General features: G+C 36.5%; 1 protein-coding gene across 2 annotated transcripts; it reads left to right on the top strand.

The window, feature by feature from the left end:
- The first annotated feature begins 46 nt into the window (after positions 1–46).
- BORA (BORA aurora kinase A activator) lies at positions 47–26,006 on the top strand. Of its 2 annotated transcripts, none has more exons than XM_008686636.2 (12): positions 47–182; positions 1,091–1,258; positions 2,950–3,056; positions 5,997–6,042; positions 8,919–9,000; positions 13,473–13,538; positions 14,439–14,495; positions 14,921–15,147; positions 15,701–15,833; positions 17,813–18,423; positions 24,457–24,573; positions 25,648–26,006. In XM_008686636.2, exons 2-12 carry the CDS (start codon positions 1,106–1,108, stop codon positions 25,672–25,674), a joined length of 1,626 nt encoding a protein of 541 aa, XP_008684858.1. In that variant the 5' UTR covers positions 47–182; positions 1,091–1,105; the 3' UTR covers positions 25,675–26,006. The 2 variants fall into 2 exon arrangements, with proteins under 2 accessions (XP_008684858.1, XP_008684859.1); XM_008686637.2 differs by having other exon boundaries at positions 48–182; positions 15,101–15,147.
- The last annotated feature ends 58 nt before the right edge of the window (positions 26,007–26,064 follow it).

Consider the following 26,064-nt stretch of genomic DNA (forward strand, 5'->3'; position numbering starts at 1 on the left):
GGTTCGCGGACAGCGGTACGACGCGATTGGCCAGCTCCCTACAGGGCCCGTGCCCTGGTTGGCCTAAGACAGCGCGGAAGCGGGGAGTTAAAGAGTCTATGCCCGTCGTGGGAGCTGGCCTCGGCCCCCGGGAGCCCTGGAGTCGCCTATTGGGGGGGCTTCCTTTTTATACACACCACTAGGTACGTTCTTTGTAGTCCCTGGCCTTTCCTCCTATCTTGAATTGGAAAGCTCACTTTTCCTTTCTCCCGACCCACCTGCCCGCTGTCCCCGGGGTGAATGGGAGCAGCGGGAGAATAGGTGCGGAAGGGGGGAGGGGCGCCAAGCAGTGATCGCGTAGGGTTGGGAGTGACACTGGCGTGACTGTCCACTCTGCTCTTCACCCAAGGAAGCCAGCTGCTTCAGCCTTCCAAAAAGTAGATTCTTTCTCCTTAGTCGTATCCCCCTTTGACTGAAAGTAATGCAGTCTCGCCTTCTACCCTGGGCTTCTTAGCTAAAAGGGTGTTTGAGGGGAGGCAACCAAAGGAGGCGGTTAATTTCCTAGCCCTAATTAGTCATACTTTTTTTGAGGGGGACTAATGTGGAAGAAAGACACCCGTGCACAAGCTTCCTCGTCTCGTATTTGCTTGCTACAGATAATTGCTGTTTAGCAACTGTGGTTTAATAGGCAATTGCTGGAATATCCGAAGGGTGTTCAGAGTGTTTAGAGACTTAAAATAATGAATAAAGAAACTAGAGGTAGGAGTCTTTTAGTTAAAAAGAGTTTTGTGTCTGCTGTAACATTTAGTTGCCTCGAAAGCGGACCTGAACTCATTCATGTGCGGTTGACTGCTACTTATGTGCCACTTAACTTCTCTGAGCCTAAATCTTCAGCTATCACTAATATCGTACCTCTATAGCTTTCAAGGTTATTTCGAGGATCACTTTAGAAAATGTATGTGTGCCTCTTTGTAAACTATTAAAAAAAAAAAAGACCCAAGAGCGTTAGATTTTTAGTTCTTTTTGCAAAATATGTTTGTTGAATTCATTTCAGTTGTCAAAGTGAATGTGGACCTTTGTGGTTTTATTGTTCATACTTATTTCTTTTTAGTTTTCTCTCTATGCTATGGGAGATGTCAAAGAATCAAGAATGCAAATAACACCGGAAACTCCAGGAAGGATCCCAGTTTTGAATCCTTTCGAAAGTCCTGGTGATTATTCTAATCTCCATGAACAAACTCTCTCCAGTCCTTCTGTTTTTAAATCAACGAAATTACCAGTAAGTTATTCTTGGCTAGTATATACAAATTATTTTAAAAATAAGCATCTTTCTTTAGAAGTTAAGGGAGAAATTTATCCTGGAGCACATATATCTGTAATGTGCTTTTTTAGTTGTAATGTTCACTATACTCTAGTGATTGGGCTAAAATTAGGTAGTTTTTGGTTTTTGTTTTTTTTTTTTAGTTAACATTTCTCTTTTTTTTCTTTCAGTGGATAATATGTTGGCTTCCTGCAACTGGGTGTAACTAGGTACTATGATTGATGATATATTTAGTAATGCTATATTCGAGAAGCTCTGTCATCTAATAATTTTTATTTATGCAGCAAACTTATTTGAATGCTGCTGTGTTAGATAAAGTACTAGGCATAGAGAAGTCAGGGTCATTAGACACAAACTCTCAAGGAACTTGTATTCTAATGTAGGAATCAGCAAACTTTTTCTGTCAAGGACCAGATGGTAAATATTTCAGATTTGCAGGTTATCTTGTTGCTGTTACAACTAGTCACCTCTGCCTTGTATCACAAAAGCAGCCATAGGCAATATATGTAAACAATGAAACATGGCTGTGTTTCAATAATGCTTTCTTTATGGACATTTGAATTTCATGTAATTTTCTAATGTCATGAAATAATAATTTTTTAATTTTTCCAACCATTTTTAGCTTGCAGATTGTATAAAAAGAAACCAACGTCTACTATAAAGGAACAGACATAACTAATCTAGCAACTTCAAAACAGTATATGAACTATTAGTGGTTAAGGTGATTAAGGGTGATATGGAAGGGAAAATGCTCTTTTGGAGATTAGGGAAGACTTTATTGCTTTAGCTTATTTTTACTGTTATTTGCTACAGTGGAGTTGTTTTTGAAGTATGATCTTTTAACCTAATAAATTACCTAGAAAAACTGCAAAGTACGTTGCTGTTAATGCTATACTTCACATCCGCTAAAACTAAAAGCAAGTAGAGTTTTACAGTTATGCAGTTTATATTGAGTCGTAAGTCTGGCCTCATGATTTTTGATTGAACTGTATTAAATTTTAGTTATGTGTTAATCTAGAATAAATAATAGATTAGCTGCAACTTATCCTCAAAGCCAGAACATGTGAGATGTTGAATTTTTAAGCCTGATTTTGTTAAAAATGCATTCAGAATTACAGATTAGGATTTGGGTAAGTTTTTGGTTCCGTTGGATAGTTGAATGCAGAGGAACAGCGGTGATTACCATTCATAATTATTTTAAGGATCAACTATTTTATGAGCTTTTGCAGGCACTTCTGTAGTTGAGACTTCATTTCATTTCAGTTCATACTTCGTGAAAGTAAAGACCTTTGATAACTGTAATAAGAAATTTTTACCTTTACTTGGGTATGTTGTGTCACTGATGAGTATTAATTGTGGAATTTTTATACCTTTATTACTCTACTGATTTTTTTCCATTATTATGCAAGTTTAAAAATCACCCAGATGGAGGATTTAGATATTTTAAAGTACGATCTAGTCAGTTGGTTTAGTGTGATTCGATTACCATTTGCCATTTAATTTAGTGGTAAAGCCAAATTTTAAAATACAAGTGTTGAAATGCTTTTGCGTTATAACCATTCACATTATTTTCAAAACTGATATTGGTTAGAATTTTGATGAACTATTTTAGTTTGCTTTTACTCATAGGTTCACTTTCTTTTGTTAAGACTCCAGGGAAATTTAGATGGTCTATTGATCAACTAGCTGTAATAAATCCTGTAGAAATAGACCCAGAAGACATTCATCGTCAAGCTTTATACTTAAGTCATTCTCGGTAAGTTTTCCTTTTTTTGTATCTAAGTATAATAACATATTCTTAAGTGAAGAGAGACAGGAAATTCCAAAGGTTGAATATATTTATAGGTAAAGATATCGGGGAGGAAAAATTCTAATACAGATTTATTGTATCTAAATGAAGAGTGAGTTCAAAGAACTATATCCAGAAAGAAGATTCCCTTGCTAACAGTTCTAAACCTTAGTAGGAATCTTTTTTTTTTTTTAAGAGATAACTTTCCTTTGTTACTTATGGGACAGCTGTGCTTTCCAGCCCTTGGTAGAAGGAAGAACATTTTGAAATTTGTACCTCTCTATTGATTGTGGCTTCTCCCATTGAATTTTTGTATTGTTTTATTTTTTGGTGGTGTGGGGTAAAGCAAAATGCTCTTTCATTGCCATCTGTGTTTGGGGAAGCCTAAAATCCCAAAACACATTGAATGAAAGGGTATCCGTTCGCAACAGAGAGACCTTTTCTAGGCATTATCCAGCTTTGATCTAAGACCCTTAGGGGATCTAAATTGCATTGTATTAAAGTAAATCTAGTAATCAGAGCAGCCTTAACTTTTTGATGCGTTATGTAGGTTTCCAGGCACTAGTTTGCCTCACCCTGGTGTGCTGTGCTGCTTGGTGATGTCTGATGTCGTGAACACATGCACTTCTTCAGGGGAACAGACCTAGCTTTTGATTACATATTACTGTCTTCTATAATTATAAATAACAGTGTTTGTTAATAGTTTGGGGGATTCTTGTTGATGTCAGTTTTATAGTCGGATGTTTTAAATATTTGAACCAATTGAATACTGGTGTGACCAGCTTTTAATTTTCAGTCCAAGGTACATGTGTTGTCAGTCCAAAATAATGGATAATTGTTCCCTTTAACTTTAGAATTCAGTCATACAAAAATGTACACGTTGAGACACTTTTGCAAATATTTGTCTGGATTTCTAACCTCTTCCTTTCTGCTTAGTACCTTGGTGACCATTCACTCACAATTAATGTCTACCCAGAAGTGTTGTAGAAAGGGTATAGGATGGGGAGAGAGCATAAAAAGATTTTAACTTAAATATAAATAATACCTTTGAAGAGAAGGTGAAAAGAATATCTAAAAGCAAATGAGTGACAAATTACACTGTTTTGTTTTTTTTTGTTTGTTTGTTTCACACAAACTGTGGGCTTTATTATTTGCCTCTTGGTACATTCAACCATGGACAACTGTCATCTTCAGTTAAGAGGTATTTATTGAGCACCTTGAGGAATACTGAAGAAACATAGACTATTATTTCTGATATCCAGAGCCAACGATACAATTAACCAAAGTTGTGGCATAACATTTCCATACTTATTAATAAATGATGTATTCTCTAAGTAGGTTTATGAAAAGAATCTTGGTGTATGTCAGTAGGTAGATTTGTAATACAAAAGAGGGGAAAAGAGTGGGAAAGACCCTAATTTTAATTTAATTTACTAATGTAATTCAGTAAATGATTATGGCTTCTACGATGGATATTGAGTACATTCTCAACAAAACATGCTGATTCATTCTTAGAAAGTGTCTCTTCCTATCTAATCCGAGTCCCCAATTTCAGTACTTCCTACCCTTTCATACTGCTGCACATAAAAATGATAACTGTGAGGCAGATGGCTATAAACAAATGAGCCTGTGCATATGGAAGGGGAACAATCCTGAAAAGGCCCTCCCCTACTCAGGTCCATTCAGAGTATTCCTGTAACCTCTCTGCATCATGCTGGTGTTCTGTGATATAATGGGCAGGATACTCTGTCCTGTATGACTTCTGGGAACCTTTCATGATCAGGTTCTACAATATTTGCCTAACCTGATTTTTACTACTTCTAGCAATCGCCTGAATATTTCAGGTTCTTAAAGTCCCTCTGATGAAGCAGAAAATGTTTCTGAATGAGGTGATATTAAATCAGAGCTTGCTAAATACTATCTGCTGTTATTATTATGCACTGTCACTTTGACCTGGCTTATGTACATGATAAGATAAAGGGAACTGAGTTATTTGTCCCCAAAATGGCTGAGGTATGTGGATTATCATTTGTAGTCTTGTAGTCTATTTTCTCATCGTTCCCTTACTTGAAAAATTCACTTGATTTTAATTTGTGAGACATACATTCGTACATAAGGTTTGTTAAAGCCACAAATATATACGTGAAAAATTTTGAGAGATGATCATTTAAATTGTTGTACGAAGAAGTGTTTTACAAAGTCATTAACAGAAAGCAAAAAGTCTTCCTTGGGACAGATTGAAGCGGTCCTCCAAGGCTAGCTGCTTAGTCCTTGGCAAGTCTATGCCTTGTGCTTGAGACCCGACATTGTATGTTAAATCTTGTAGCTGATAAATTTGTGTTGCTGTAATTGCATATTGTATCAAAGTGAAGGAAATCATTTGGACAGAATTCTGTATTGTCTTTATTTCATAATATTTTTGCTTCTTTATTCAGAACTGTAAGGATGATAGTTTCTTTTCTTCTATTTCAGAGTAAGAGTTGATTCTAAAATTAAACCTATGATAAGCTTGCTATAATTGAAGAAAGAGAATCTGGACAGTTTTTAGATTTCTGTGGAATGAAATGCTTCTTAATTTATGATGGTTAAAGGACAAAGTTTATTCAAATTACTTTATGTTGTTAATAGTAATTTAAAAATTCTATCAATGTAAGCCCTTTAACAGAAAATACTACTCCATTCAAACTGAATGGGAAAGAGGGAGGTAAGCCTAACAGCACAATGCCAAATACCTAAGTACTGTCATTTACTAAATGTGATAAGATACCAGTTTTTCTTTTAAAATGAGGCTAACATTTGCCAGTTTTCAACAGAAGGAAATTATGTCTTTGAAAGCTTATTATTATTTTAAATGTTCAATCAGCTGAAGTAATGGCATGGTTATGTTTCTTCTTTATCTCTGTATAGAATAGATAAAGATGTGGAAGACAAAAGACAAAAAGCCATTGAAGAGGTAACTTAAAACTGTTACTGATCATAAAGCCAGTTAAGCATCAATTCTGCGTGCATGTCACATCTTTTAGGATGACTTCCTTCAAACCCTTTCCTGTTCCAGATTGCCACCAGCCTGGCCTGTCCCCAGCTGTGTCTGGTGCCCCTCTGTGCTCCCGTAAGAGCCCTCTTGTTCAGCTGTGCCAGCACCTGTCACAGTGCTCTTACGGTACTGTGATGATGGCTTTAGTGCTTCTCTCCCCCAGACTGCGTTCTGTTTTTGGCCAATATTGTACTTCATTTATCTTTTCATTCTCAGGGCCTAGCCAGTTTGTCTTCCTCGTGCCTTCAGCATACTGATGAGCACAAACTTCTGTTTCAACTTGGAGTTTATGTAGAGAAAGTTGAATTTTTCCTGACCTTGAAAATCTAGATTGGCATTGGCAATGGTTTTATCTTTTGTTGTTAATGCTTTGAATTTTTTAAGACATAGAATATATTTCATGAAATAAAATACCTTACTAAAACATAGAATAAAGTATATTACAAGTGTAGGGTTTCTTTAAAATAAAAATAATAAACTAGATTTTTCACTTTTTGCTCCTTTGCTTAATGACCTCCTCTTAGAGTGCAAGCCAGGGTTATCTAACCAGTTATCTCCCAGAAAGTCTTTATGTCAGGGCAACATATGTTTTTCTTTTTTCCCTCGCTAGCCCCCTCTACCCACCTCTATTCCTTAGCTATATCTGGCTCTTCTGCTCCCCAGAAGACTTCAGCTATGGTGTGTGGAAGATCAATGATGCTCTGGCCCCTCCTGCACTTATTTTTCTAGTGTCGGTATCGTCTCCTTGTGTTTCACATACAGTATATTTCTTCCAGAACCGTTGCCATGTGCTTTCCTCCTCCCAAACCTTATCTACTTCTTTATGTAGTAACTTCCGAATTTTCATTCTGATCCAGTCATTTGATTCCACCACAGTTCAATATTCTCAGACTGGTTCCCATTTCCCAACATTTTAGAAAATATGCTTTCCCTTTAGAATCCCCAACTTTAAAGGGAAATTCAGCAGAAAATTTAAGAAAATGAAGTCAGAGTGAAAATTAGGGTCCGTCTATCAGAAACAAGTTAATGTATCACAAATATTTTCAAATGTATAAATTTTTGAAAGAATAAATACATGCAGATAGTCAAACAAAAAATTTAGACTTCAAGAAAAATTATAAAATGAAAATGAAGAGCTTCTTGTTCCCCATCTTACTTCCTAGAAGTAACTATGTGACATTTATACTTTCAGATTAATTTTATGTATATAACAGCAAATGACCTCTAACAAATAGGATCATCATTCTCATATTGTTTTGCATCTTTCTTTTTTGCTTAATAATGCTTCTTAGATTTTTTATTATTAGCACATACTGATTTTTAGTGATAGCATAGTATTCCTTTGTATGAATGTGTCATAACCTAAGTCAGCCCCTACTGAGATATTTAGGTTGTGTTTGGTGTTTTTCTATCACAAATAACGGTTCGTTGAACACGCTTGTATATATATCTTTGTGTAATTGCAATATACTTGCTAAGTCAGAGGCTTTGTGTTTTCAGTTTTGGTAGATTTTGCCATGCTGCCCTCCCAAAAGGTTATAGCAGTTTTTACTCCTGGCCATACTTGCTGTTTTCTCATGTCTGCAATTCAGCTTCTTAATTTGTATTATTCTTATCACTTTAAAAAAAATTGTACATACAGTAATCTCTGCCCCCTCCACCTCTTTTTTTTTTTTTTTTTTTTTTTTTTTTTTTTTTTTTTTTTTTTACATCTTTCCTCATGTTGAGGAAATTGTTCTTTACCATATGTATAGCAAAATATAAAGAAAATGTTTTGGGGATGCCTGGCTGGTTAAGTCATTACAGCATACAACTCTTCATCTCGGAATTGTGAGTTTGAGCCCCACATTGGATATAGAGATTACTTAAGAAAAGAAAAATCTTAAAAAAAAGAAAGAAAGAAAAAAAAATGTTTTGAATGCTTTCCAAAACAGAGAAGGGGAAGGGAAAAATACTGTATAAGACTTCGTTTTATATCTGGAATGAAAAAAGGAAAGACCTGTATCCAAATGCTCTTACCTTCATTTGAGTATACCGGCCAGCGGTGTGCTGGTAAATGTTTAACAGCTGGCCCTCTGCTTGCGGGAAGAGTTTGATTTGTAGTGATTGCTGCTGTGTCTAATGTAAGAACTCGAGCCATGGCCAGTTTCAAGTTACTGCTGTGACTTTACTGAACGGTAAAAGAAGTGCAGGGGTACAGCAGTGTGTGTGGGGGTGCCACCCTACTGATGCAAAAGACACGATGAATCTCAAGAGCATGGATACTGGGAAGTGTAAAATAATGAGCAAATAATGAGTTGGGGCTTTTGTTACCTTTATGTTTTATATATTGTAAGTTTACAAGTTTTTAACATTGGCTTTAACAACTGATGTACAAAATTCCTGAAAATTTAATAATTAGATCTTGAGAGCCAGGATAAGCCCTTTCCAGCACGCCATTCATACTAGCTTACTTGTATACATCTATTTCCATTTATTTCTTCTCTCTTCATCCTCCCTTTTGTCATCTGCACCCCCCCAAAAAAATTGGTGGAATTAAAAATATTTCTCTATGATTAATGCCCTTAGATTAATTTGCAAGTTTTAAATTTAAGCGATTGAAGATTTCTCTTTATATATACTTTACATTCCTTTTATTTTTACCTTTGGTCATTTGTGCTATTAAGTATTAAAATTTTTAAATGTAACTATAAAGTCTGTATGTAACACATTTGATGATTATTTGAAAATAACATAGGTATTGTTTGTATTTGGGGGGGAAATTATGCCTAATTGTATGACTTTAATTTTTCTAGTTTTTCACAAAAGATGTCATTGTACCCTCTCCTTGGACTGATCATGAAGGGAAACAGCTTTCAGAGTATCATTCCAGTAAATGTGAGTGTACTAAAAATCATGTGAATAAAAATTATAAAAATCATGGACTCCTAAAGCTCAGTGAATGTAAAGCAATACATAATGAAGTGTCAGCTTAACTGCTTTGGTAAGGAGCTTGATACACATTAGATTTCTGGATACCAGACGATTTCACCTTTTAAGAGTCAGGCTTCCAAGTAAGGAATGAACAAGTCATGAGAGTAAAAAGACACAGCATAGAGAATAGTCAGTGATACAGCAATAGCGCTATATTGTGGCAGATGGTAGCTACCGCTTGTGAACAGAGCATAACATACAGAGTTGTATAGAGTTGGCACATCACTATGTTGTATGCGTAAAACTAATGTAACATTGTGTGTCAATGACAAAAAAACTGTTTAGAGGTTACAGTTGAAAATGTGACTAAAATGTACTGAATTCTTACTTTTGGCCATTGTGTTCTGAGTTTAATTTTTTCTTCATGACCATTGTGAATATTGGCTATGATTGTTATAAAGATTCCACTGATGCAAAAATAGTTGGTATTGAATCAAGAACTGAGTTGTTAGTGATTTCTGCCTAATTTTCAAGGTTAATATTTGAAATGAAATTCTTAAATTGCTTTGCTTTTTGCTAATTTGCTGATTTCTTATAAAGGTAGAGGAAGTATGGACACTTGACCTCTAGGGCAGTATAATATAACTAATTATACGCAAAATTAATAAGGATTGAAGGACAAACCAGTAATCTTTTATTTTTCTGTCTGTGGGAAATGGTTATCTCTTAGGAAATGGTTATCTCTTATTTGCTCTCACTGTCCTTGGAGTTGTGAGCAGGGTACAAGTATTACTTGTATATATAGGCTCATTTCAGTGAAATTGCCCACTCTTCTCTGTAGCATACATTAATTATGCCTCAGTATAAGAAAGACTGTTCCATTCTTTATAAAAAAACCCAGTAATAGTTAAAATGGATTGAGCACTTTCCATGTGCCCGACAGTGCTAAGTGCTTTCAGTAATTCCTTACAACAGCTCACCTGAGGGAGGTACTATTACTGGCATCATTTGATGAGAAAACCTAGTTTTAGAAAGGTTAGAGCACTTGTTCGGGATTACAGTGAGGATAAAAGTGGTAGAACCTGGAATCACAGCTAGACATTCTCAGTTGGAGTCTGTATCCTCAGCCACGACAAACTGAAGGTAGCATGTGATAGCAGGTGGAGGCCTGAGCTGGAGACCTCCTGCTACTATAAACCTATACGGGTGATCTTAGTCAAATTATTCAGCCTCTTTAGACCTCAGCTTTTTATTTGTAAAATAAAGGAGGTGAACTAGTTGTCCCTCCCAGCTCTAAAATTTCTACCAAATTTCTATCCAGGGTGACATTTTCATAGACACTAGTTTTTTCCCCCCAACTCCTTTCATGTTGATATTTGAACAGGTGAATCAACCTTCTTATGTGGTCTTTTTACTGGTGGGTCAGAGGTCAAAATGGTTTTGTTTATTCACACTGGCTTATACTGCTAACTTTTACTATTATTAATACTTGTGCAGCAAGGTGCTTCAGTGAATATCCTTGTGTGTTTTTATTTATGGACTTGAGTGAGAATTTCTTTGGAATATATACTTAGGCTGAGAATTCCTAGCTATGGGCTATGTGTTTACCTGTTTTGACTCTGCAGTGGGCCCCTGCTCTCCAGAATTACTGCTGCACAGTCTACATGACCACCAACAGTGCCTAGGACTCCTATATCCCCACATCCCTGCCAGCACTTGGTATTATCCAGCTTTCAAATGTTTGCCTTTCCTTTTTTAAAAAAATTTAATTATATTTTATTTACATTCAATTAACATATAGAGTATTGTTAGTATCAGGTAGAGTTCAGTAATTCATCTGTTCTATGTAACACCCAGTGTTCGTTACATCGCCCAGTTACCCCATCCCCTAACCCCTCTCCCCTCAAGCAATCTTCAGTTTGTTTCTTATGATTAAGAGTCCCTTTTGGATTGTCTCCTTCTCTGATTTTGTCTTTATTTTTCCCTCCCTTCCTCTGTGCTCCTCTGTTTTGGTTCTTAAATTCCACATATGAGTGAAATCATATGATAATTCTCTTTCTCTTATATCACTTAGCATAATACCCTCTGGTTCCATCCACATTGTTGCAAATGGCAAGATTTCATTTTTTTGATGGCTAATATTCCGTTGTATATATATGTACCACACTTCTTTATCCATTCATCTCTTGATGGACATCTGGGCTCTTACCATAGTTTGGCTATTGTGCATATTGCTGCTATGAACATTGGGGTGCAGGTGCTCCTTCAGATCACTATGTTTGTATCTTTGGGGTAGAAATACCTAGTAGTGCAATTGCTGGGTTATAGGGTAGCTCTATTTTTAACTTATTGAGGAACCTCCATATTGTTTTCCAGAGTGGCTGCCCCAGCTTGCATTCCCACGAGCAGTGTAAGAGGGTTCCCTTTTCTCCGCATCCTCACCAACATCTGTTGTTTCCTGACTTGTTTATTTTAGCCATTCTGACTCGTGTGAGGTGGTATCTCATTGTGGTTTTGATTTGTATTTCCCTGATGCTGAGTGATGTTGAGCATTTTTTCATGTATCTCTTCGCCATTTGTATGTCTTCTTTGGAGAAATGTCTGTTCATGTCTTCTGCCCATTTCTTGACTGGGTTATTTGTTCTTTGGGTGTTGAGTTTGATAAGTTCTTTATAGATTTTGAATACTAGCCCTTTATCTGATAAAAAATGTTTGCCATTCCTAATGGGTTGTTTGATAGTCTAAATGATTGTCAAAATTTCCATTTCTTCATATACTAATGGTCTTTGAAATTTCTTGTAAAATACCTATTTATAATTTATTGGTCATATTTTTATTGGAGTTGCTGTCTTTTTTTTTCTTCTAAGACACCTTGTGTAACAAAGTTATATTGGTTCTAAACATTTCATATGCCATCTCCCATTCTGTCATATGTATGCTTTTCTTGTCCTTGATGTCTTTGGTTGCAAAGAAATTCTTATTTTGATGTAAACAAATCCATCAGTTTTTTTTCTCATTTGATTGTGTTTTAAGCTTATTTAAGAAGTCCTTCTAGGGGGGCGCCTGGGTGGCACAGCGGTTAAGCGTCTGCCTTCGGCTCAGGGCGTGATCCCGGCGTTATGGGATCGAGCCCTAGATCAGGCTCCTCCGCTATGAGCCTGCTTCTTCCTCTCCCACTCCCCCTGCTTGTGTTCCCTCTCTTGCTGGCTGTCTCTCTCTCTGTCGAATAAATAAATAAAATCTTTAAAAAAAAAAAAAAAGAAGTCCTTCTAGGGAGAAACAACTAAGGAAACATTCGCAATAGACTTGAAAAGCGTAATAATGCTGCAGTTGTGTCTTTCTGATCTGAGGAGGTCAGGGAAGGCATGCTGGTAGAAGGTGATTTAAGCTGAGACTTAATTAGCCAGACTTAGCAAATGAGGGAGGAAAGAATAGTATAAGAAATACCTAAATGTGAGAGAGAACCTGGTTTTTTAAGGTACTCAAATAAATAGTGTTTAGGTGGAGGACAACTGTGCTAGAGACAGACAAGGTTTTGAAGGCCTTTCTACGATGCTAAGGTGTTTGGACTCTAGCCTGAAGACCAAGGACATTATGGGGTTTTCTGCAGCAGAGTGCCTTGATTACTTTTGCTTTATAGAAGGTTCACACTGCTTACAGCAAAGAAAGCATTCAAATGTAGAATTTTCTTTCTATTTTTTTTTTCTATTTTTTACTCATTCTGACAATATTTACTAGGAGACTTTGTTTACCCATCCACCCCTACTTACCCATTCACCTATTTATTTATTTATTTATTTAAGTTTATTAGGTTACTACTCTTTATTCTGTAATGTTCTTTAAGCTTTCTGGAATTTTTGTTTGTTTTTTGTCTCCTTGCCTTTTCCTTCCTTTTATTTTATTTATATTAGTCATTTTTGCTATTGTGTTTGTTTTTTTAAACTTAGTAGTCATTAATTTTCTATTAAAAAAATATTCGTGGGCCTACTTTTGATTCCTGTTACGAAAAGAAACTGAACATAGTTTTATCAAATTTTAGGTTTTGTTGAAATGATCTGGCATTTTAACTCAATTTATATAACCCATTTTGCAAAATCAGTAAGCAACAGAGGATCTGTTTGAGGACTTTGAGGTTGACTAACATACATCCTCAGGCTTTTAAGGTTGACCTAATACAGAGTAACCATACTTTCCTTAAAAACTGTTACTTGGTGCCTCTGTTTGCCATGGTAATCCTTCAAGTCTTATCTTTGTGCTCCTTCAAAATTAAAAAAAAAACTAACAGAAACATGTCAATTATTATATATGCAGATATTTATTTTAAAAGTGTTATAAAATAAAAGTTTTCACTTAATTTTTTTTACTCTGAATAAGGTCACCCTTAAAATAAATGGAGACTATAGAATGCAAGATTTGACACTTAAAATGTTTTATAGGTATTAACATAACTAGTGAATCTCCAACTGGAAGAAAACTGACCATCCATTCTGAGAAAAGCAATGGTGAGTATTAATATAATCTAAAATGAAGAATGTTCCGCATTAAGCTACATTTGATTTTAAATTCAGTTTTTGTGATAACACTACTCTGGAATCGAAATTGTTTAATTATGAATGAGCTATAAGAGAGCTAATTTTTCAAAACAATTAGAATAGATATATCCCTCCATGTTTTAGAAATAGCAATAGTGTGAGTGTGGGGGTGTGTGTGTTGTTTCCTTGTTTGAAGCATGTGAGTCGATTTCTGGTTTTGGAAAGCATTTTTCTGAAAATTTTTGAATAATTAGGAAAGCTATCCCCAAATACAGTTGACCCTAGAACAACATGGGGGCTAGGGGTACCAACCCCATGTGCACTCAAAAATCCATATATACCTTTTTACTCCCGCAAAATTTAACTACTAATAGCCTAGTGTTGACTGGAGGCCTTATTAATAGCATAGTCAATTAACACCTATTTTGTGTGTTACATGTACAATGTAGTATATTCTTAACAATAAAGTAAGTTCGAAGAAAACGTTAAGAAAATCCGCAGGAGGAGAAACTACATTCATAGTACTGTACTGTATTTATTGAAAAACATGCACATTTAAGTAAACCCATGCAGTTTAATTCCATGTTGTTCAGGGATCAGCTGAATAGGCTGGCTTCCTTTCTGATTCCAGTGCCAGCCGTACAACCAGAAGTTAACTCATATAGTTAACAGGTTTCTATCAGAGCTGGAAGGTGTGGGAAACTGTTTATAGAAAGGTGGCATGTTTTTAATAGAACGCATAAATGAAATAATTCGATTTGGCTGGAACATCATGGGGAGATGGTTGATTGGGAAGCACATGCTAAATTGCATGTAATATGCTTGCATCGATTTATCCATGTTTGCATTTATTTATCTGCTTGCTTCCAGCTGCTTGTCAGACACTGCTGTCTCTTCCTGTGGATTTTAATTTAGAAAATGTATTAGGTAAGTACTGTATTTGTTTAAACCTTTAATAACTTAGATAGAAGGTTTTGTTTTGATGGCTTTTTGTAAATGGAAATAGGTAGCAATGTCTCTTTCTAAAGAACGAGGGAAATGGTCCTAAAATTTCTTTTTCTTTTACTTGGCCTGATTAGCCTTTTTGTCATAATAAATTTTGCTGTAGACATAAACTATTCATCAGCACATCTTATTGGTTTTACCTTAGACTAATAAAGAAGTACTCGAAAAAGAAGGAATAATTTCAGATTTCAAACATCACATACGCAATTAAACTTTGCCCTCTTTTTTGAATAAAAATTCAAATATATGGTACATGCTGTTTTTTTTTTTTTAAACCATGTAACTGAAGCATAATTGCTCTTCAAAATGACTACCTTTGCCTTTAATTCTGTTAATATTAAATATAGGTGACTATTTTAGAGCTGATGAATTTTCAGATCAGTCTCCTGGAAACCTCAGTTCTTCATCCCTCAGAAGAAAGCTGTTTTTAGATGGCAATGGAAGTATTTCTGACTCCTTACCTCCAGCTTCTCCCAGAAGTCCTTGCAGTGGTGCTCAAGCCTCACTTGAGGTTTTTTATTCGATAGATTTATCTCCTGTACGGTGTAGGAGCCCTGTGCAGACACCAAGTTCGGTAAGAAGCGTACTAAAAGCGTGCTATAGTTTGCTGTAGACGGACCTCGATGCACATTTTGTACTCAAGGAATGGTCGCCTTTGGGTTTTATATTTCGTGAGGATTAGACGAGCTCACATTTTGTCACTAGTCAGGAATGTTTTGGTTAGATTCCATTTTTGTATTTAGAGGTATACAGCATGACAGATTAATCATGAGTCTCAAGGAATTTCGGTGTAAGTTGTTTACCGAACTGTGTAAGGTTTTCAGTATACCACAACTGGATTGACATTAATGGAGTAACTTAAAGTTGTTCGTAAACAACTGCGCATAAGAAATTGACTGGTTTGCTTAAACACTACATTTAAATTTTATCTTGACTAACATACTCTATTTCAGAATTTTTCTAACAGTCTTCTTAATTGTTCTTGTTACAAGATGCCTTGCCTTTTGGTGAATGACCAAAGTTTATATGACCTACTTTGTAAACGTGTTTTGAAGATGGAAATGAATAGCATATGGTATAACAAATTGAGAAAGAGAGCTGTATAATTTTATTTGTTTTTATCACAGGGGCAGTTTTCTTCCAGCCCTATTCAGGGCAGTGCAAAAAAGTACAGCTTGGGAAGTATAACCAGCCCTTCACCTCTTTCTTCACCCACTTTCTCACCAATTGCATTTCAAATAGGAAAGACTCCACTCTCGGGTATGTCTCATAAGAAAATACCTAATTTCAATTTTTGTATTTACCAACACTTGTTATTAAAGAGGTTCTTTTTTAGCTTGTTCTGACTATAGAGCTCTAAATGACCACTAATCTCAAATTTAAAAACTGGCTTTTTTACAAAAGGAACAATTGACCTTCAAAACCTGGATTCTCGACAAAGTTCTATGCTAGTATTAAACACCGGTCATCTGATTCGCGTTATCTGTATCAAGCATTCTTATAAAGGGAATCAAAGAAAGATGGCAATTTTAGAGCTAGGTTGGTTTCTGTGTGCCTTCTGACCTGTAGGTTCAAACTTTGGTAATCAGATGTTCATATTTTGTAAAGATGTTTGTTTGAGGGGCGCCTGGGTAGTGCAGTCGTTAGGCGTCTGCCTTCGGCTCAGGGCGTGATCCTGGCGTTCTGGGATCGAGTCCCACATCGGGCTCCTCCGCTGGGAGCCTGCTTCTTCCTCTTCCACTCCCCCTGCTTGTGTTCCCTCTCTCGCTGGCTGTCTCTCTCTGTCAAATAAATAAATAAAAAATCTTTAAAAAAAAAAAAAAGATGTTTGCTTGAGTAAGACCTTTAAGGTAAATATAGTGTGTGGGAATTTACATATTTATTTTACTTTGCAATATGTTAGTTTCTCTGAAAAAAATTATAACTCCTTTTGAAAAAACTATAATAAAAAGGTATTCATAATAAATAAAACTGGAAACCTGAAAACTACTTTAGTTAGTGTTTATGTATGTATATGTACTTTTGTATAAATACGTATGTACTTTTGTATGAAGATAGACACACACCGTAGTTCTGTGGTCTGCTTTTTTCACAAACTGTTGTATCACAAATATTTTCATAGGTTATTCAAATCGTTTATTATCGTATGAAACAATGATTTTGAATCATTGATCATGGATGTATCGTTTGGTTTCAACCATTGGTGAACGTTTAAATTGTTTCTAATGTTTTTATCAAAATAATTATTTTTGTGTATACATTGTATTGTACATATTTTAGGTTAAATTCTCAGAAGTGGAATTATTTGGTCAAAGGAGGGTGAATGTTTTTAAGGATCTTTATGAATTTTGTCAAATTTTCTTTTATAAAAGGTTGTACCAATTGAAATTTTCATCAATAGTATGTAAGAAAGTCAGTTTCTCCCATTTAGAAACACTGGTATTACCATTCTTTGTGATGTTTCTCAGTTTGTTATATTACAAAAATGTCTCTTACTGCTTTAATTTTTGTCTCTTTGATTATAAGGGTGCTGAACGTTTTCTCAGTATTTGTTGGCCCATTATTTTGGGGTGGGATTCTTAGTTCGTACTTCACGGTTTTTGTTAAACAAATGCTTCTTTATTGCGTTAACTTCCGTATTTTGTATTTGTGTGGCTGACCACTTTATGTGTTTATTTGCTGTTGGGAGGATTGTTTATGGGCTCTTGACCATTTTTTTAAACTTCTGTTTTTCTTAAGCCAATGAAGTTATAAAAAGCATTATATTTTTAAGCACTTTTATCATTTTGATTATCATTGTTAAGCTCTTTGTTATTACAAATATTATTTTACATTTTTTTGCTTGCCTTGTAACATTGCTTATAGTATTTTGCAAGGTTTTTCCCTGCTTCGTTTACCAGGTATAGCTATTAACTTATAGCTCTCAGCTGATTTGTCCAGTTATCTTCTTCATATATGAACACTATTACTATAGGACCAATATGTCTATGAAGAAATGATTCTCAGGGAGTTAATTATTTTGTCTAATTAAAAGGAAGTACCAGAGGTATTCTTCTTGAAGAGTCCCATCCTACTTACTGAGACACATTCATTTGTGCTGTTGTTTTTAACACCAAAATTTCACTTCAGTAAACAGTACAATGTTCTAGAAATCCAATTTTTCTGTCATTAAAACATTTAGTAATGTCTTTTCCATTTGCATGCTTTTATGATGTAATTTTTCCCTTCCAATCTTTTAGAACAAAGGAAGTTTACTTTGCATTCTCCTGATAATTCGTCTGGAACAACAAATTCTAATGGAATTACTAATCCATGTATCAGAAGTCCTTATATAGATGGCTGCTCACCAATTAAGAATTGGTCTCCTATGAGACTGGAGATGTGTACAGGCGGTACTCAGTATCGGACCTCCCTGATTCGGATACCTTTCGCTCTGGAGGCTCACAGTGAAGATGAAGATCAGGTGAATCTTCCTTCCACAGATGCCTCGTCACCAGCCATGGACACGGGCGGAGTACACCTGCGGCAGGGGAATAGTGACACTTCAGCACATGGCACGCATTTAGTAGTGACTGCCATGTCTATTACACAGAATCGGTCCAGTACTTCTGAGAAAGAATTAGCACTGTTGCAGGATGTTGAAAGTGAGAAGGAGAACAACACTGTGGATATGGTTGACCCTGTAGAAATAGCAGACGAGAACACTTGGATTAAGGAGCCGGTTGATAATGGGAGTTTGCCCATGGCTGATTTTGTGAGTGGGATTGCCTTCAGTATTGAAAACTCTCACATATGCATGTCACCTCTTGCAGAAAGCAGTGTCATTCCTTGTGAAAGCAGTAACATTCAGGTAAGATATTTGAATATTCTACAGTCCTTTAATTTCTCCCTTATTCTGTCTTTTTCTGAGATTATACTAAAAAAAATGGGTTAAATGTGAGGACTGTAGTATTCTATAACTTTATATATATACTTATATATAGGTATATATATATAATATTTTTTAAAAATATCAATACATGGTGATACTAAGAGGGTTAGTTTCTTTTAATTGGGACTGTTGGTGCATATTTAATATTCACATTCACTGGTACTTATTTGCAGTAGGGAAAGATGAGAGCAGAAAAGAAATCAAGCTGCTGTGTTTTTATAGAGTGCTAGGGTCAGGCAACTTCTCAGGATTCCTCTCTCTCTCATGTGGACCTAGCACCAGAGAAATTCAGTTCCTGGTATATAGTCTTTGTCTTCTAAAATTTTAGTAGTTTTTGTTTTTCCTTTATATGATTTGGGGAGAAAAAAACATAGAGTTTAGAGCAGTTTTACGTGTATGCTTTGCGTAAGCTTTTTAAAAATGAAAAACATTTTTCATGTAATCACCCATGTAGTATCTGACACCAGGAAAACATGATTCATTGGACAAACTTCAGAACCAGCACTTAGCTTTCAGAAGGATATTTGTTCCATTAATTGCCATAGTCTTTGAGCTGAGAATTTTGAAAGAACTTGAAAATAGTCAGAAAGGCAATTCTTACCTGCCATTTTATAGTAACAACACCCAGTGCTTACGTAGCTCTTACCATTTTCCAGGCATTATTCTGAGTGCTTTACATGTGTTAATTTATTGAATCTTCACAGGGCTATTGTGAAATAGGTAGACTATTATTCCACATTTCACAGATGAGGAAACTGAGGGTCAGAGAGGTTAAGTAAATTACCTCCATTGGTAGCAAGTTGTGGTGCCAAGATTTGAATCCTGGCAGTAGGGCTCGAATCCGAGTTTGTACTGACTCATGGTAATAGCTAACACGTACACATTGTTTCGATGCGCCAGGTGCTTTTCCAACTGCTTGATATGTAGTCATTCATTTAATTTTCCCACCACCCCATAATGTTTTAGTGCTGTCCGTTTTGGCATGCTAAAATTTAGAACTCACGGAGGGATTCTAAATGACCCCAAATTAAATATAATCATCTGCTTATGTTTTTATGTCTGTATTGGCTCTCCTGACTTCTAGGATCATTGCTCAGAAAAAGTACACTAGAAATCACTTTTATATGTGTTAGCTTCTAAATTTGGTTCCTAAGTGAAAAAGCACTTAGAGTCAAACTTAGCCTTCAAGGTATTGTTAACTTCTTTTCTTCTCCCGTTTCCTTTTTTTTTTTTTTTTTCAGAGCATTTATAGAAGAATCAAAATGCTTTCATTGAAATACACTTCTATCTATCTATCTAATTCAGCTACCCATTGGAAGCCTATATCACTCTAAATTGTCATCCACTCTATGCTTGAGTGCCTGCAGGGGTATTCTAATCCATTTTGGGGCTTCTCTTATCATTACAAGCCTCTTTCTTATATTGAGCTAAAATATGGTTCTGTCTGTGATATCTACCAGTCAGTTTCAGTTTGACCCTTTGAGCCATATCATAGTAATATTTACCTTTGGCAGAGCATTTTATAGTTTAAAAACTTCAGACATTGTTATTTTCCCACCACGAGGGCAGCTTCTTTTTTTTTTTTTTTTAAAGATTTTATTTATTTATTTGACAGAGATAGAGACAGCCAGCGAGAGAGGGAACACAAGCAGGGGGAGTGGGAGAGGAAGAAGCAGGCTCCTAGCAGAGGAGCCTGATGTGGGGCTCGAACCCGTAACGCCGGGATCACGCCCTGAGCCGGAGGCAGACGCCCAACCGCTGTGCCACCCAGGCGCCCCACGAGGGCAGCTTCTAACCACTTGAAGACAGCCATATTTTGCCAGGGCCTTTTGACTTACTTTGTTGTGGACTGGTTGGCTTCCGTGTGTGGTTCAAGCTGTCATCCCAGAATATCCCTTCATCAGACGGGGAATTCTGTCTCCTGTTTTCTGCATTCCATTCTTCTCTTTCCTGGTTTACAACTCTTACTTTACTGGAACACATTTTCTGGTAGCTTTGTGAAGAGGAGTACATTCTTCAGATACTGCATGTCTGGTCATGTATTCTTTATTCTCTCACATGAGAGTTTGGAAATAATTGTCCTTCAGACTTTGGAGGCATTGTTTCATTGATTCTACTTCATTATTGCTGGTGAGAGATCTGAAACCATTTTAATGCTTAATCTTTTGTATATGATCTCTTTTTACCCACCCCTGGACGCGTATAGGACCTTCTCTTTGTCTACGGCGTTCGGAAATTTCAGTGATCCTTTGGTGTGGGTATGTTTTCATCCATAGTACTGGGCACTCAGCAGAGCCTCATGATCTGTAAACTCATGCCCTTCACTTCTTGGATCTTTTTTTGAATAATATTTTAGATTTCTCCTCTCTCGCTTTCACTTTTCTTTCTGGAATTTCCTTTTAATTCTCCAATTTTTAAAAATCTTTCCACTGTATTTTTTACTCTTGTTTTTGTTGCGTTAACTTCTAAAGTTTTTTTGGGGGGGTTGTTTTTGCTTTTGGTATTAATTTAAAAATCTTGTAGCGTGGCTGGCAGAGCATCCAATGGTCTGACCTTTGCCTTACTCATCAGCTTCATTTTGTCTCCCTCCATTCCCTTTGTTTCAGTCACATTAGCTTTCCAGAGTGTTAAATAACCATCTTCCTTCTTGTCAAAAGAGCCTTTCCACACACTGCTTAGAATTCCTTTCTCTCCCACTTTACCTAGTTAACTCCTATTCGTTTTTTAGTTCACAGCTTAATGATCACATCCTCAAAGGAGCCCTCCCTGATCACAGTAGCCAAGCCAGATCTCGTTATATGCTTTCATAATTCCATGTACACTTTGCATTCTTTCCAATCAGAACATGTATAGAGCAATCATGTATGTTTTTGTTTATCCCAGAGCTTACGTGAAATAGCTACTTGTTAAATATTTGTGGAATGAAAACAGAATGAATGTATAGGTAAGTTCAACCAGAAGGACTGTATAAAGTGAGAACGGTGAGCCAGTCAGTGTTTGGAACCCTGAGGAAAAGCCGAGGGTTTGGTAAAGGAAGCAGAGCCCCCAAAGGAGACCGAGAAGGACCAGGCAGAGGGGAGAGAGGGACACCAGGAAAGCATAGTATCATGGAACATCTTCAGGAAAGACTGGTTAGTGCTCCGAAAGTAAGGGCTGTAGGGCTTGAAAAGTGGCTGTTGAGTTAAGAACGGAAGTAGTTTGATGACGGAACAGCCTCAAGGTGGGGTGGTGAAAAGTGAATGGAAGGAGGGTAAAGGAGATGAAGTAGTGAAAAATTATGTGTAGACAACTCTTTGAAGAACTTGGTTGTAAAGGGGAGGGTTATCATAGCTAGAGAAGACCGTTGAAGTCCAAGATCTTTTGGTAGTTTCTTTTTAAACTTTGTTTTTACTTTAGATGGGAGAGACTAGCATATTTAAGTTGAGAGGGAGAAGAGTACAAAGAACAAAGAAAACTAGATATTGGACAGGATAATTATTAATAATAGGTATCAATTATGTATCCTTTTTAAGTATCAGAGACCAGGCCAAGTATTTTACTGTTAGAATCCAGTCCTCACGATGCCTTACAGCAGATGCAATAAATATAATCTGTAAAATAGTGATGAATTTTATACGTGAAGGAACTGAGGTGTGCGAGATGGGATAGAATCTAGAGCTCTGTCTGGTAGGATTAGCACAAGGGACGGGAGGGGGTTGCTGGGATGGACGCGGTGCATATATTTGTAGCTGGGGGCTAGCATGGCTTTCAGGAGCTTGGGCTTGGGAAAGTGGCAGATTTCAGTTCATTTCCTAGCTCAGTTAGTTTTATCAGTTGCAGGACGTGAGAGCTTCTTTGAGTTTGTTCCCTCTTATTTAAAATGGGGCTAATAAGAGGATTGTTAGCTAATAGTTTGATTATTGTGAGTTGAGTTCATGTGAGTATACTTACAGTGCCTAAACACTCCCTTAGGTAATGGGCGACAGAGACTTCTGTGACAAGTAGCAAGCAAGAGGGACAGAGGAAGAGGAAGATGAGGGTGGTGAGGGAAGGACGAAAGTGCTGAGGCCTGATTGCCGGGAATGCACCGTAAGCCACAGTGCTTGTCAGTTGTGAACCTGAACCTGGAATGTTTTTGAAAGACCACATCGATTTATGTGGGAGAAAAATACAGTAACAGTGTGTAGAATGGTTGGCAGTAGAAACACCATTTATAGGCAGCCTAGTCCAACCGGAAGATCTACATTGCATTCAGAACTGAATTTGAATTAGAGTTCTGTCGTTTACAGGCTGTGGATCTTAAGGCAAGGACCACTTCACAGTGAGCAGAGCATGACTTTTTAATCTTTTTTAGCACCTCATCCTTCTCAGCTGTAAAATGTTCTAATGCCTATTTTGACACCTGTGGGAGTTACGAGATGATGTGTATTGTCTGGTTGGTTTGTGGTAGGCATCACCGTTAGTAGTGGTCTAGACGAGGGCCAGTGCGGCCTGCTGCCGTCTAATGGGGCCATCCATTGATTCTTCTCTTCCTAAGGAGAAGAACCTTCTCCTCCTGTGCCTGTCGTACGCCCTACTATATTAACTTTTCCCTTGATATATTCAGTTACGCATTAGTATTGAGTTGTGTAAACCAGTTGTCTGGCAGTGGTAATAAAAGGAAAAGTAATTGGCAGATTCTCTGGGAGCAATCTGATGATTACATTTTTGATCAAATAGCTGTCGAATGGTAACAGAGCCAGGTGTTTCCCCCTGGAACATAACGGAAGATTCTTTTTTTACATGTCACAAGGGTTTCGTTCAAATAGAACATGATTCCCAGTAGTGAACCCCTATGCATTCTTCCCTGAAAACTGGAAACATTTTTCTTAAGATGATGGTAGAATGCACTTTCTAGCCTATTCTAATGTTCGTGATGGAGACAGAAGTACACAGTCTTTTTCCTTCCCTCTGATCCTAATTTGCAGGAGTTTAAGTGCAGGGTAAATCCCTCCCAGGGCTTGGCGTTATTTGGTGCTCAACACTGTGCAGGTAGATGCAATGTGTGTGGTGGACAGAGGCGTGGGAGCCTCGGCTCTTCATCATCTCATTCTGTTGGACACTGTGAAAGTCCACCTTTCTGAACCTCAGCTTCCTCATCTGTGAAGTCTGTAGGATTGTTGTAAGGACCGAGTAAGGATGGTATTACGTAGAGTGCCAATACTGGCCCTGGCACTTTTTTAGGCACTCAGTATTTATCATATATATACCAAAACTGAAGTTTGCCAGAATCCCTTTTTCACTTAGGGCCGCAACAGTACGTCCTAGAATGCTACAATTAATTAAAATGAAAAGTTGAACTAACATCTAGAGCCATTATATATGTGGTATTATGATGAAACTAAGGTTTGTATTTCAACAGTGGGTGTGAGTATAATATAACCGACCTTTAAAAAATGTGAATTATCTTGAATACTCTTAAAAATAGCATGCCTTTTAGGTAAGTCCTATTTAAAGATAAAACCAAGCTATTCAGAGACAAGCTTGGTAAAGCTTGAATTGGAAGGTGAAGTTGATTGTAACCCTCACTTTTACCTACTGGGTGTGATCACAGAGTAACAGGAAAGCAAGTTCATAGTGGCTTGTTCACAGATTCTAAAGGAAACCCCAAGATGTATTTTATCAAAAGGAATGGTGTAGTACAGTGACTGCTTTGTAGAACAACCAGTTCTATATAGAACTACCTTTTATATTTCTATATTTTAAATTTCATTATGATCAATATTAAATGGTAGTATATAGTGATTCACTTAAATATTGCATATTTATTTATAATTATATAAGTTGTAAATTTTATATGAATATATGATTTTAGAAGTACATTTTATGTAAATATTTTTAATTTTACTTAAACATAAAAGTTCCTCAAATTTTGTGGATAAGTGAATAAATCTGCAATGTTATCCTTGGTGTTTTTTCCCTTTTTCCTGTCAGATGGATAGTGGCTATAACACCCAGAATTGTGGAAGCAATATTATGGATACGGTTGGAGCAGATAGTGATGCACAAACTTTGGAAGTTGAGAATAAATCCCAAGTTTTTAACACAAAGGTATGGGAAAAACAGGAAGCTTGATATGGTTAATGTTATAAATATTTATTAAATATGACTTTTCTGAGGGCCACCTGCCTGGCTCAGTGGCGCAGGTGACTGGATCTCAGGGTTGAGTTCGAGCCCCACCTTGGGTGTAAAGATTACTTAAAAATAAAATCTTTAAAATGAAAATAAATGGTGTTTTCCAGTATTTTTTCCACCCATTTTACTTAAAATTTTATTTTCATCTGTTTATGCCTCATCCTATTTTCAGTTTATTTAACAGCAGGTTTTCAAATCAAAACACCTCATTTTCCCAAATAACTCTTTGGCTATGGGAGAGGTTAAGAGGTTGGAGAGGGAGAGCTAGTCCTACTGTGGAATAGGAAGCTGAACGCCTTTCCTTAAAACTAAAGGGGACTAGGAATAATGGGTGCCAAGACAAGTGTTTTTGCCTCTAACATTGTTTCAAAGTTAAATATAAAGAACAATTTTGATTATTAGGAAAATGATACAACTGAGAGACCACACATCAAAATAAGAACTCAAAGGTAAGGGCTCTTAAAATCCAAAAGCCTTTCAAGACTATGAATAACATACCTTACCTACTAAGTACTTGTACAACGGGTACACTTTTGACTAGGACATCCACTGTACCTCCCAGGTAGGATGGTTATAACTATATATGCATATTTGAGGAAAACCCATCATAATTTTAGGCTCTGATCAGGAGAATCTTTGATTTTTATGTGCCAATTTATGCATAAACACAATAAACACCAGCAAGTGTGCAACTGAACATAACTCTCTCCAAGTGAATATTAGGATATAATATGGAGGCCTCCTTAATTTCCCTCTCCTCCATTTTGTTGAGGTGGGGATTGTAGTTGTTCATTTAAAAGTAAGCAAGCATTAGGGTACAGGAAGAGGACTTTTTGATGCCGAATATTGATTTATAGAAAACCCTATCTTCACTGTGCCTTTAGAATTCATAAGAAAATCTGCAGTCAGGTTTTTAAAACATGGTAGTTGTACCCTTGAATGGTCCTATTCAAGCAGCAAATAAGATATTTTCTTTTTTTCCCCCCACAGGAAGACCGTGTAACACAGAGGTGTTGAAAGAAAACAGAATCTTCCTCAAGGCAGCAGTCCGTAGAATACCTCTCAAGAACCAAAGACCATCACTCAGTGGCTCCTCACATAATTTTTATGCAGAGGATCGATAATGTGATCGTGATTGAGAAAAAGTTGCTTCAACTAACATGCTTATAAGCCTTCCCCCCTCCTTAATGTGAAAAATCAAAGGCTTAATTTAGTGACATGGGAACAACAGAAAAGCTCCTGGAACTTTCAATTCATTGAAGTACAACTGTATTTTTTATTAATAAATATTTTTGTACTTACCTTGATGTGTTTAACAATAAAAAATTTGAGAACGAGGACTTTGCTCCTATCCCACAGGGTCAGTGAACTACTTATTAGTAAACCTTACCAACTGCACTGAATTTA

This window comes from Ursus maritimus, unplaced genomic scaffold (genome assembly GCF_017311325.1).
Source record: "Ursus maritimus isolate PB19 unplaced genomic scaffold, ASM1731132v1 scaffold_10, whole genome shotgun sequence".
Classification (NCBI taxonomy): Eukaryota; Metazoa; Chordata; class Mammalia; order Carnivora; family Ursidae; genus Ursus; species Ursus maritimus.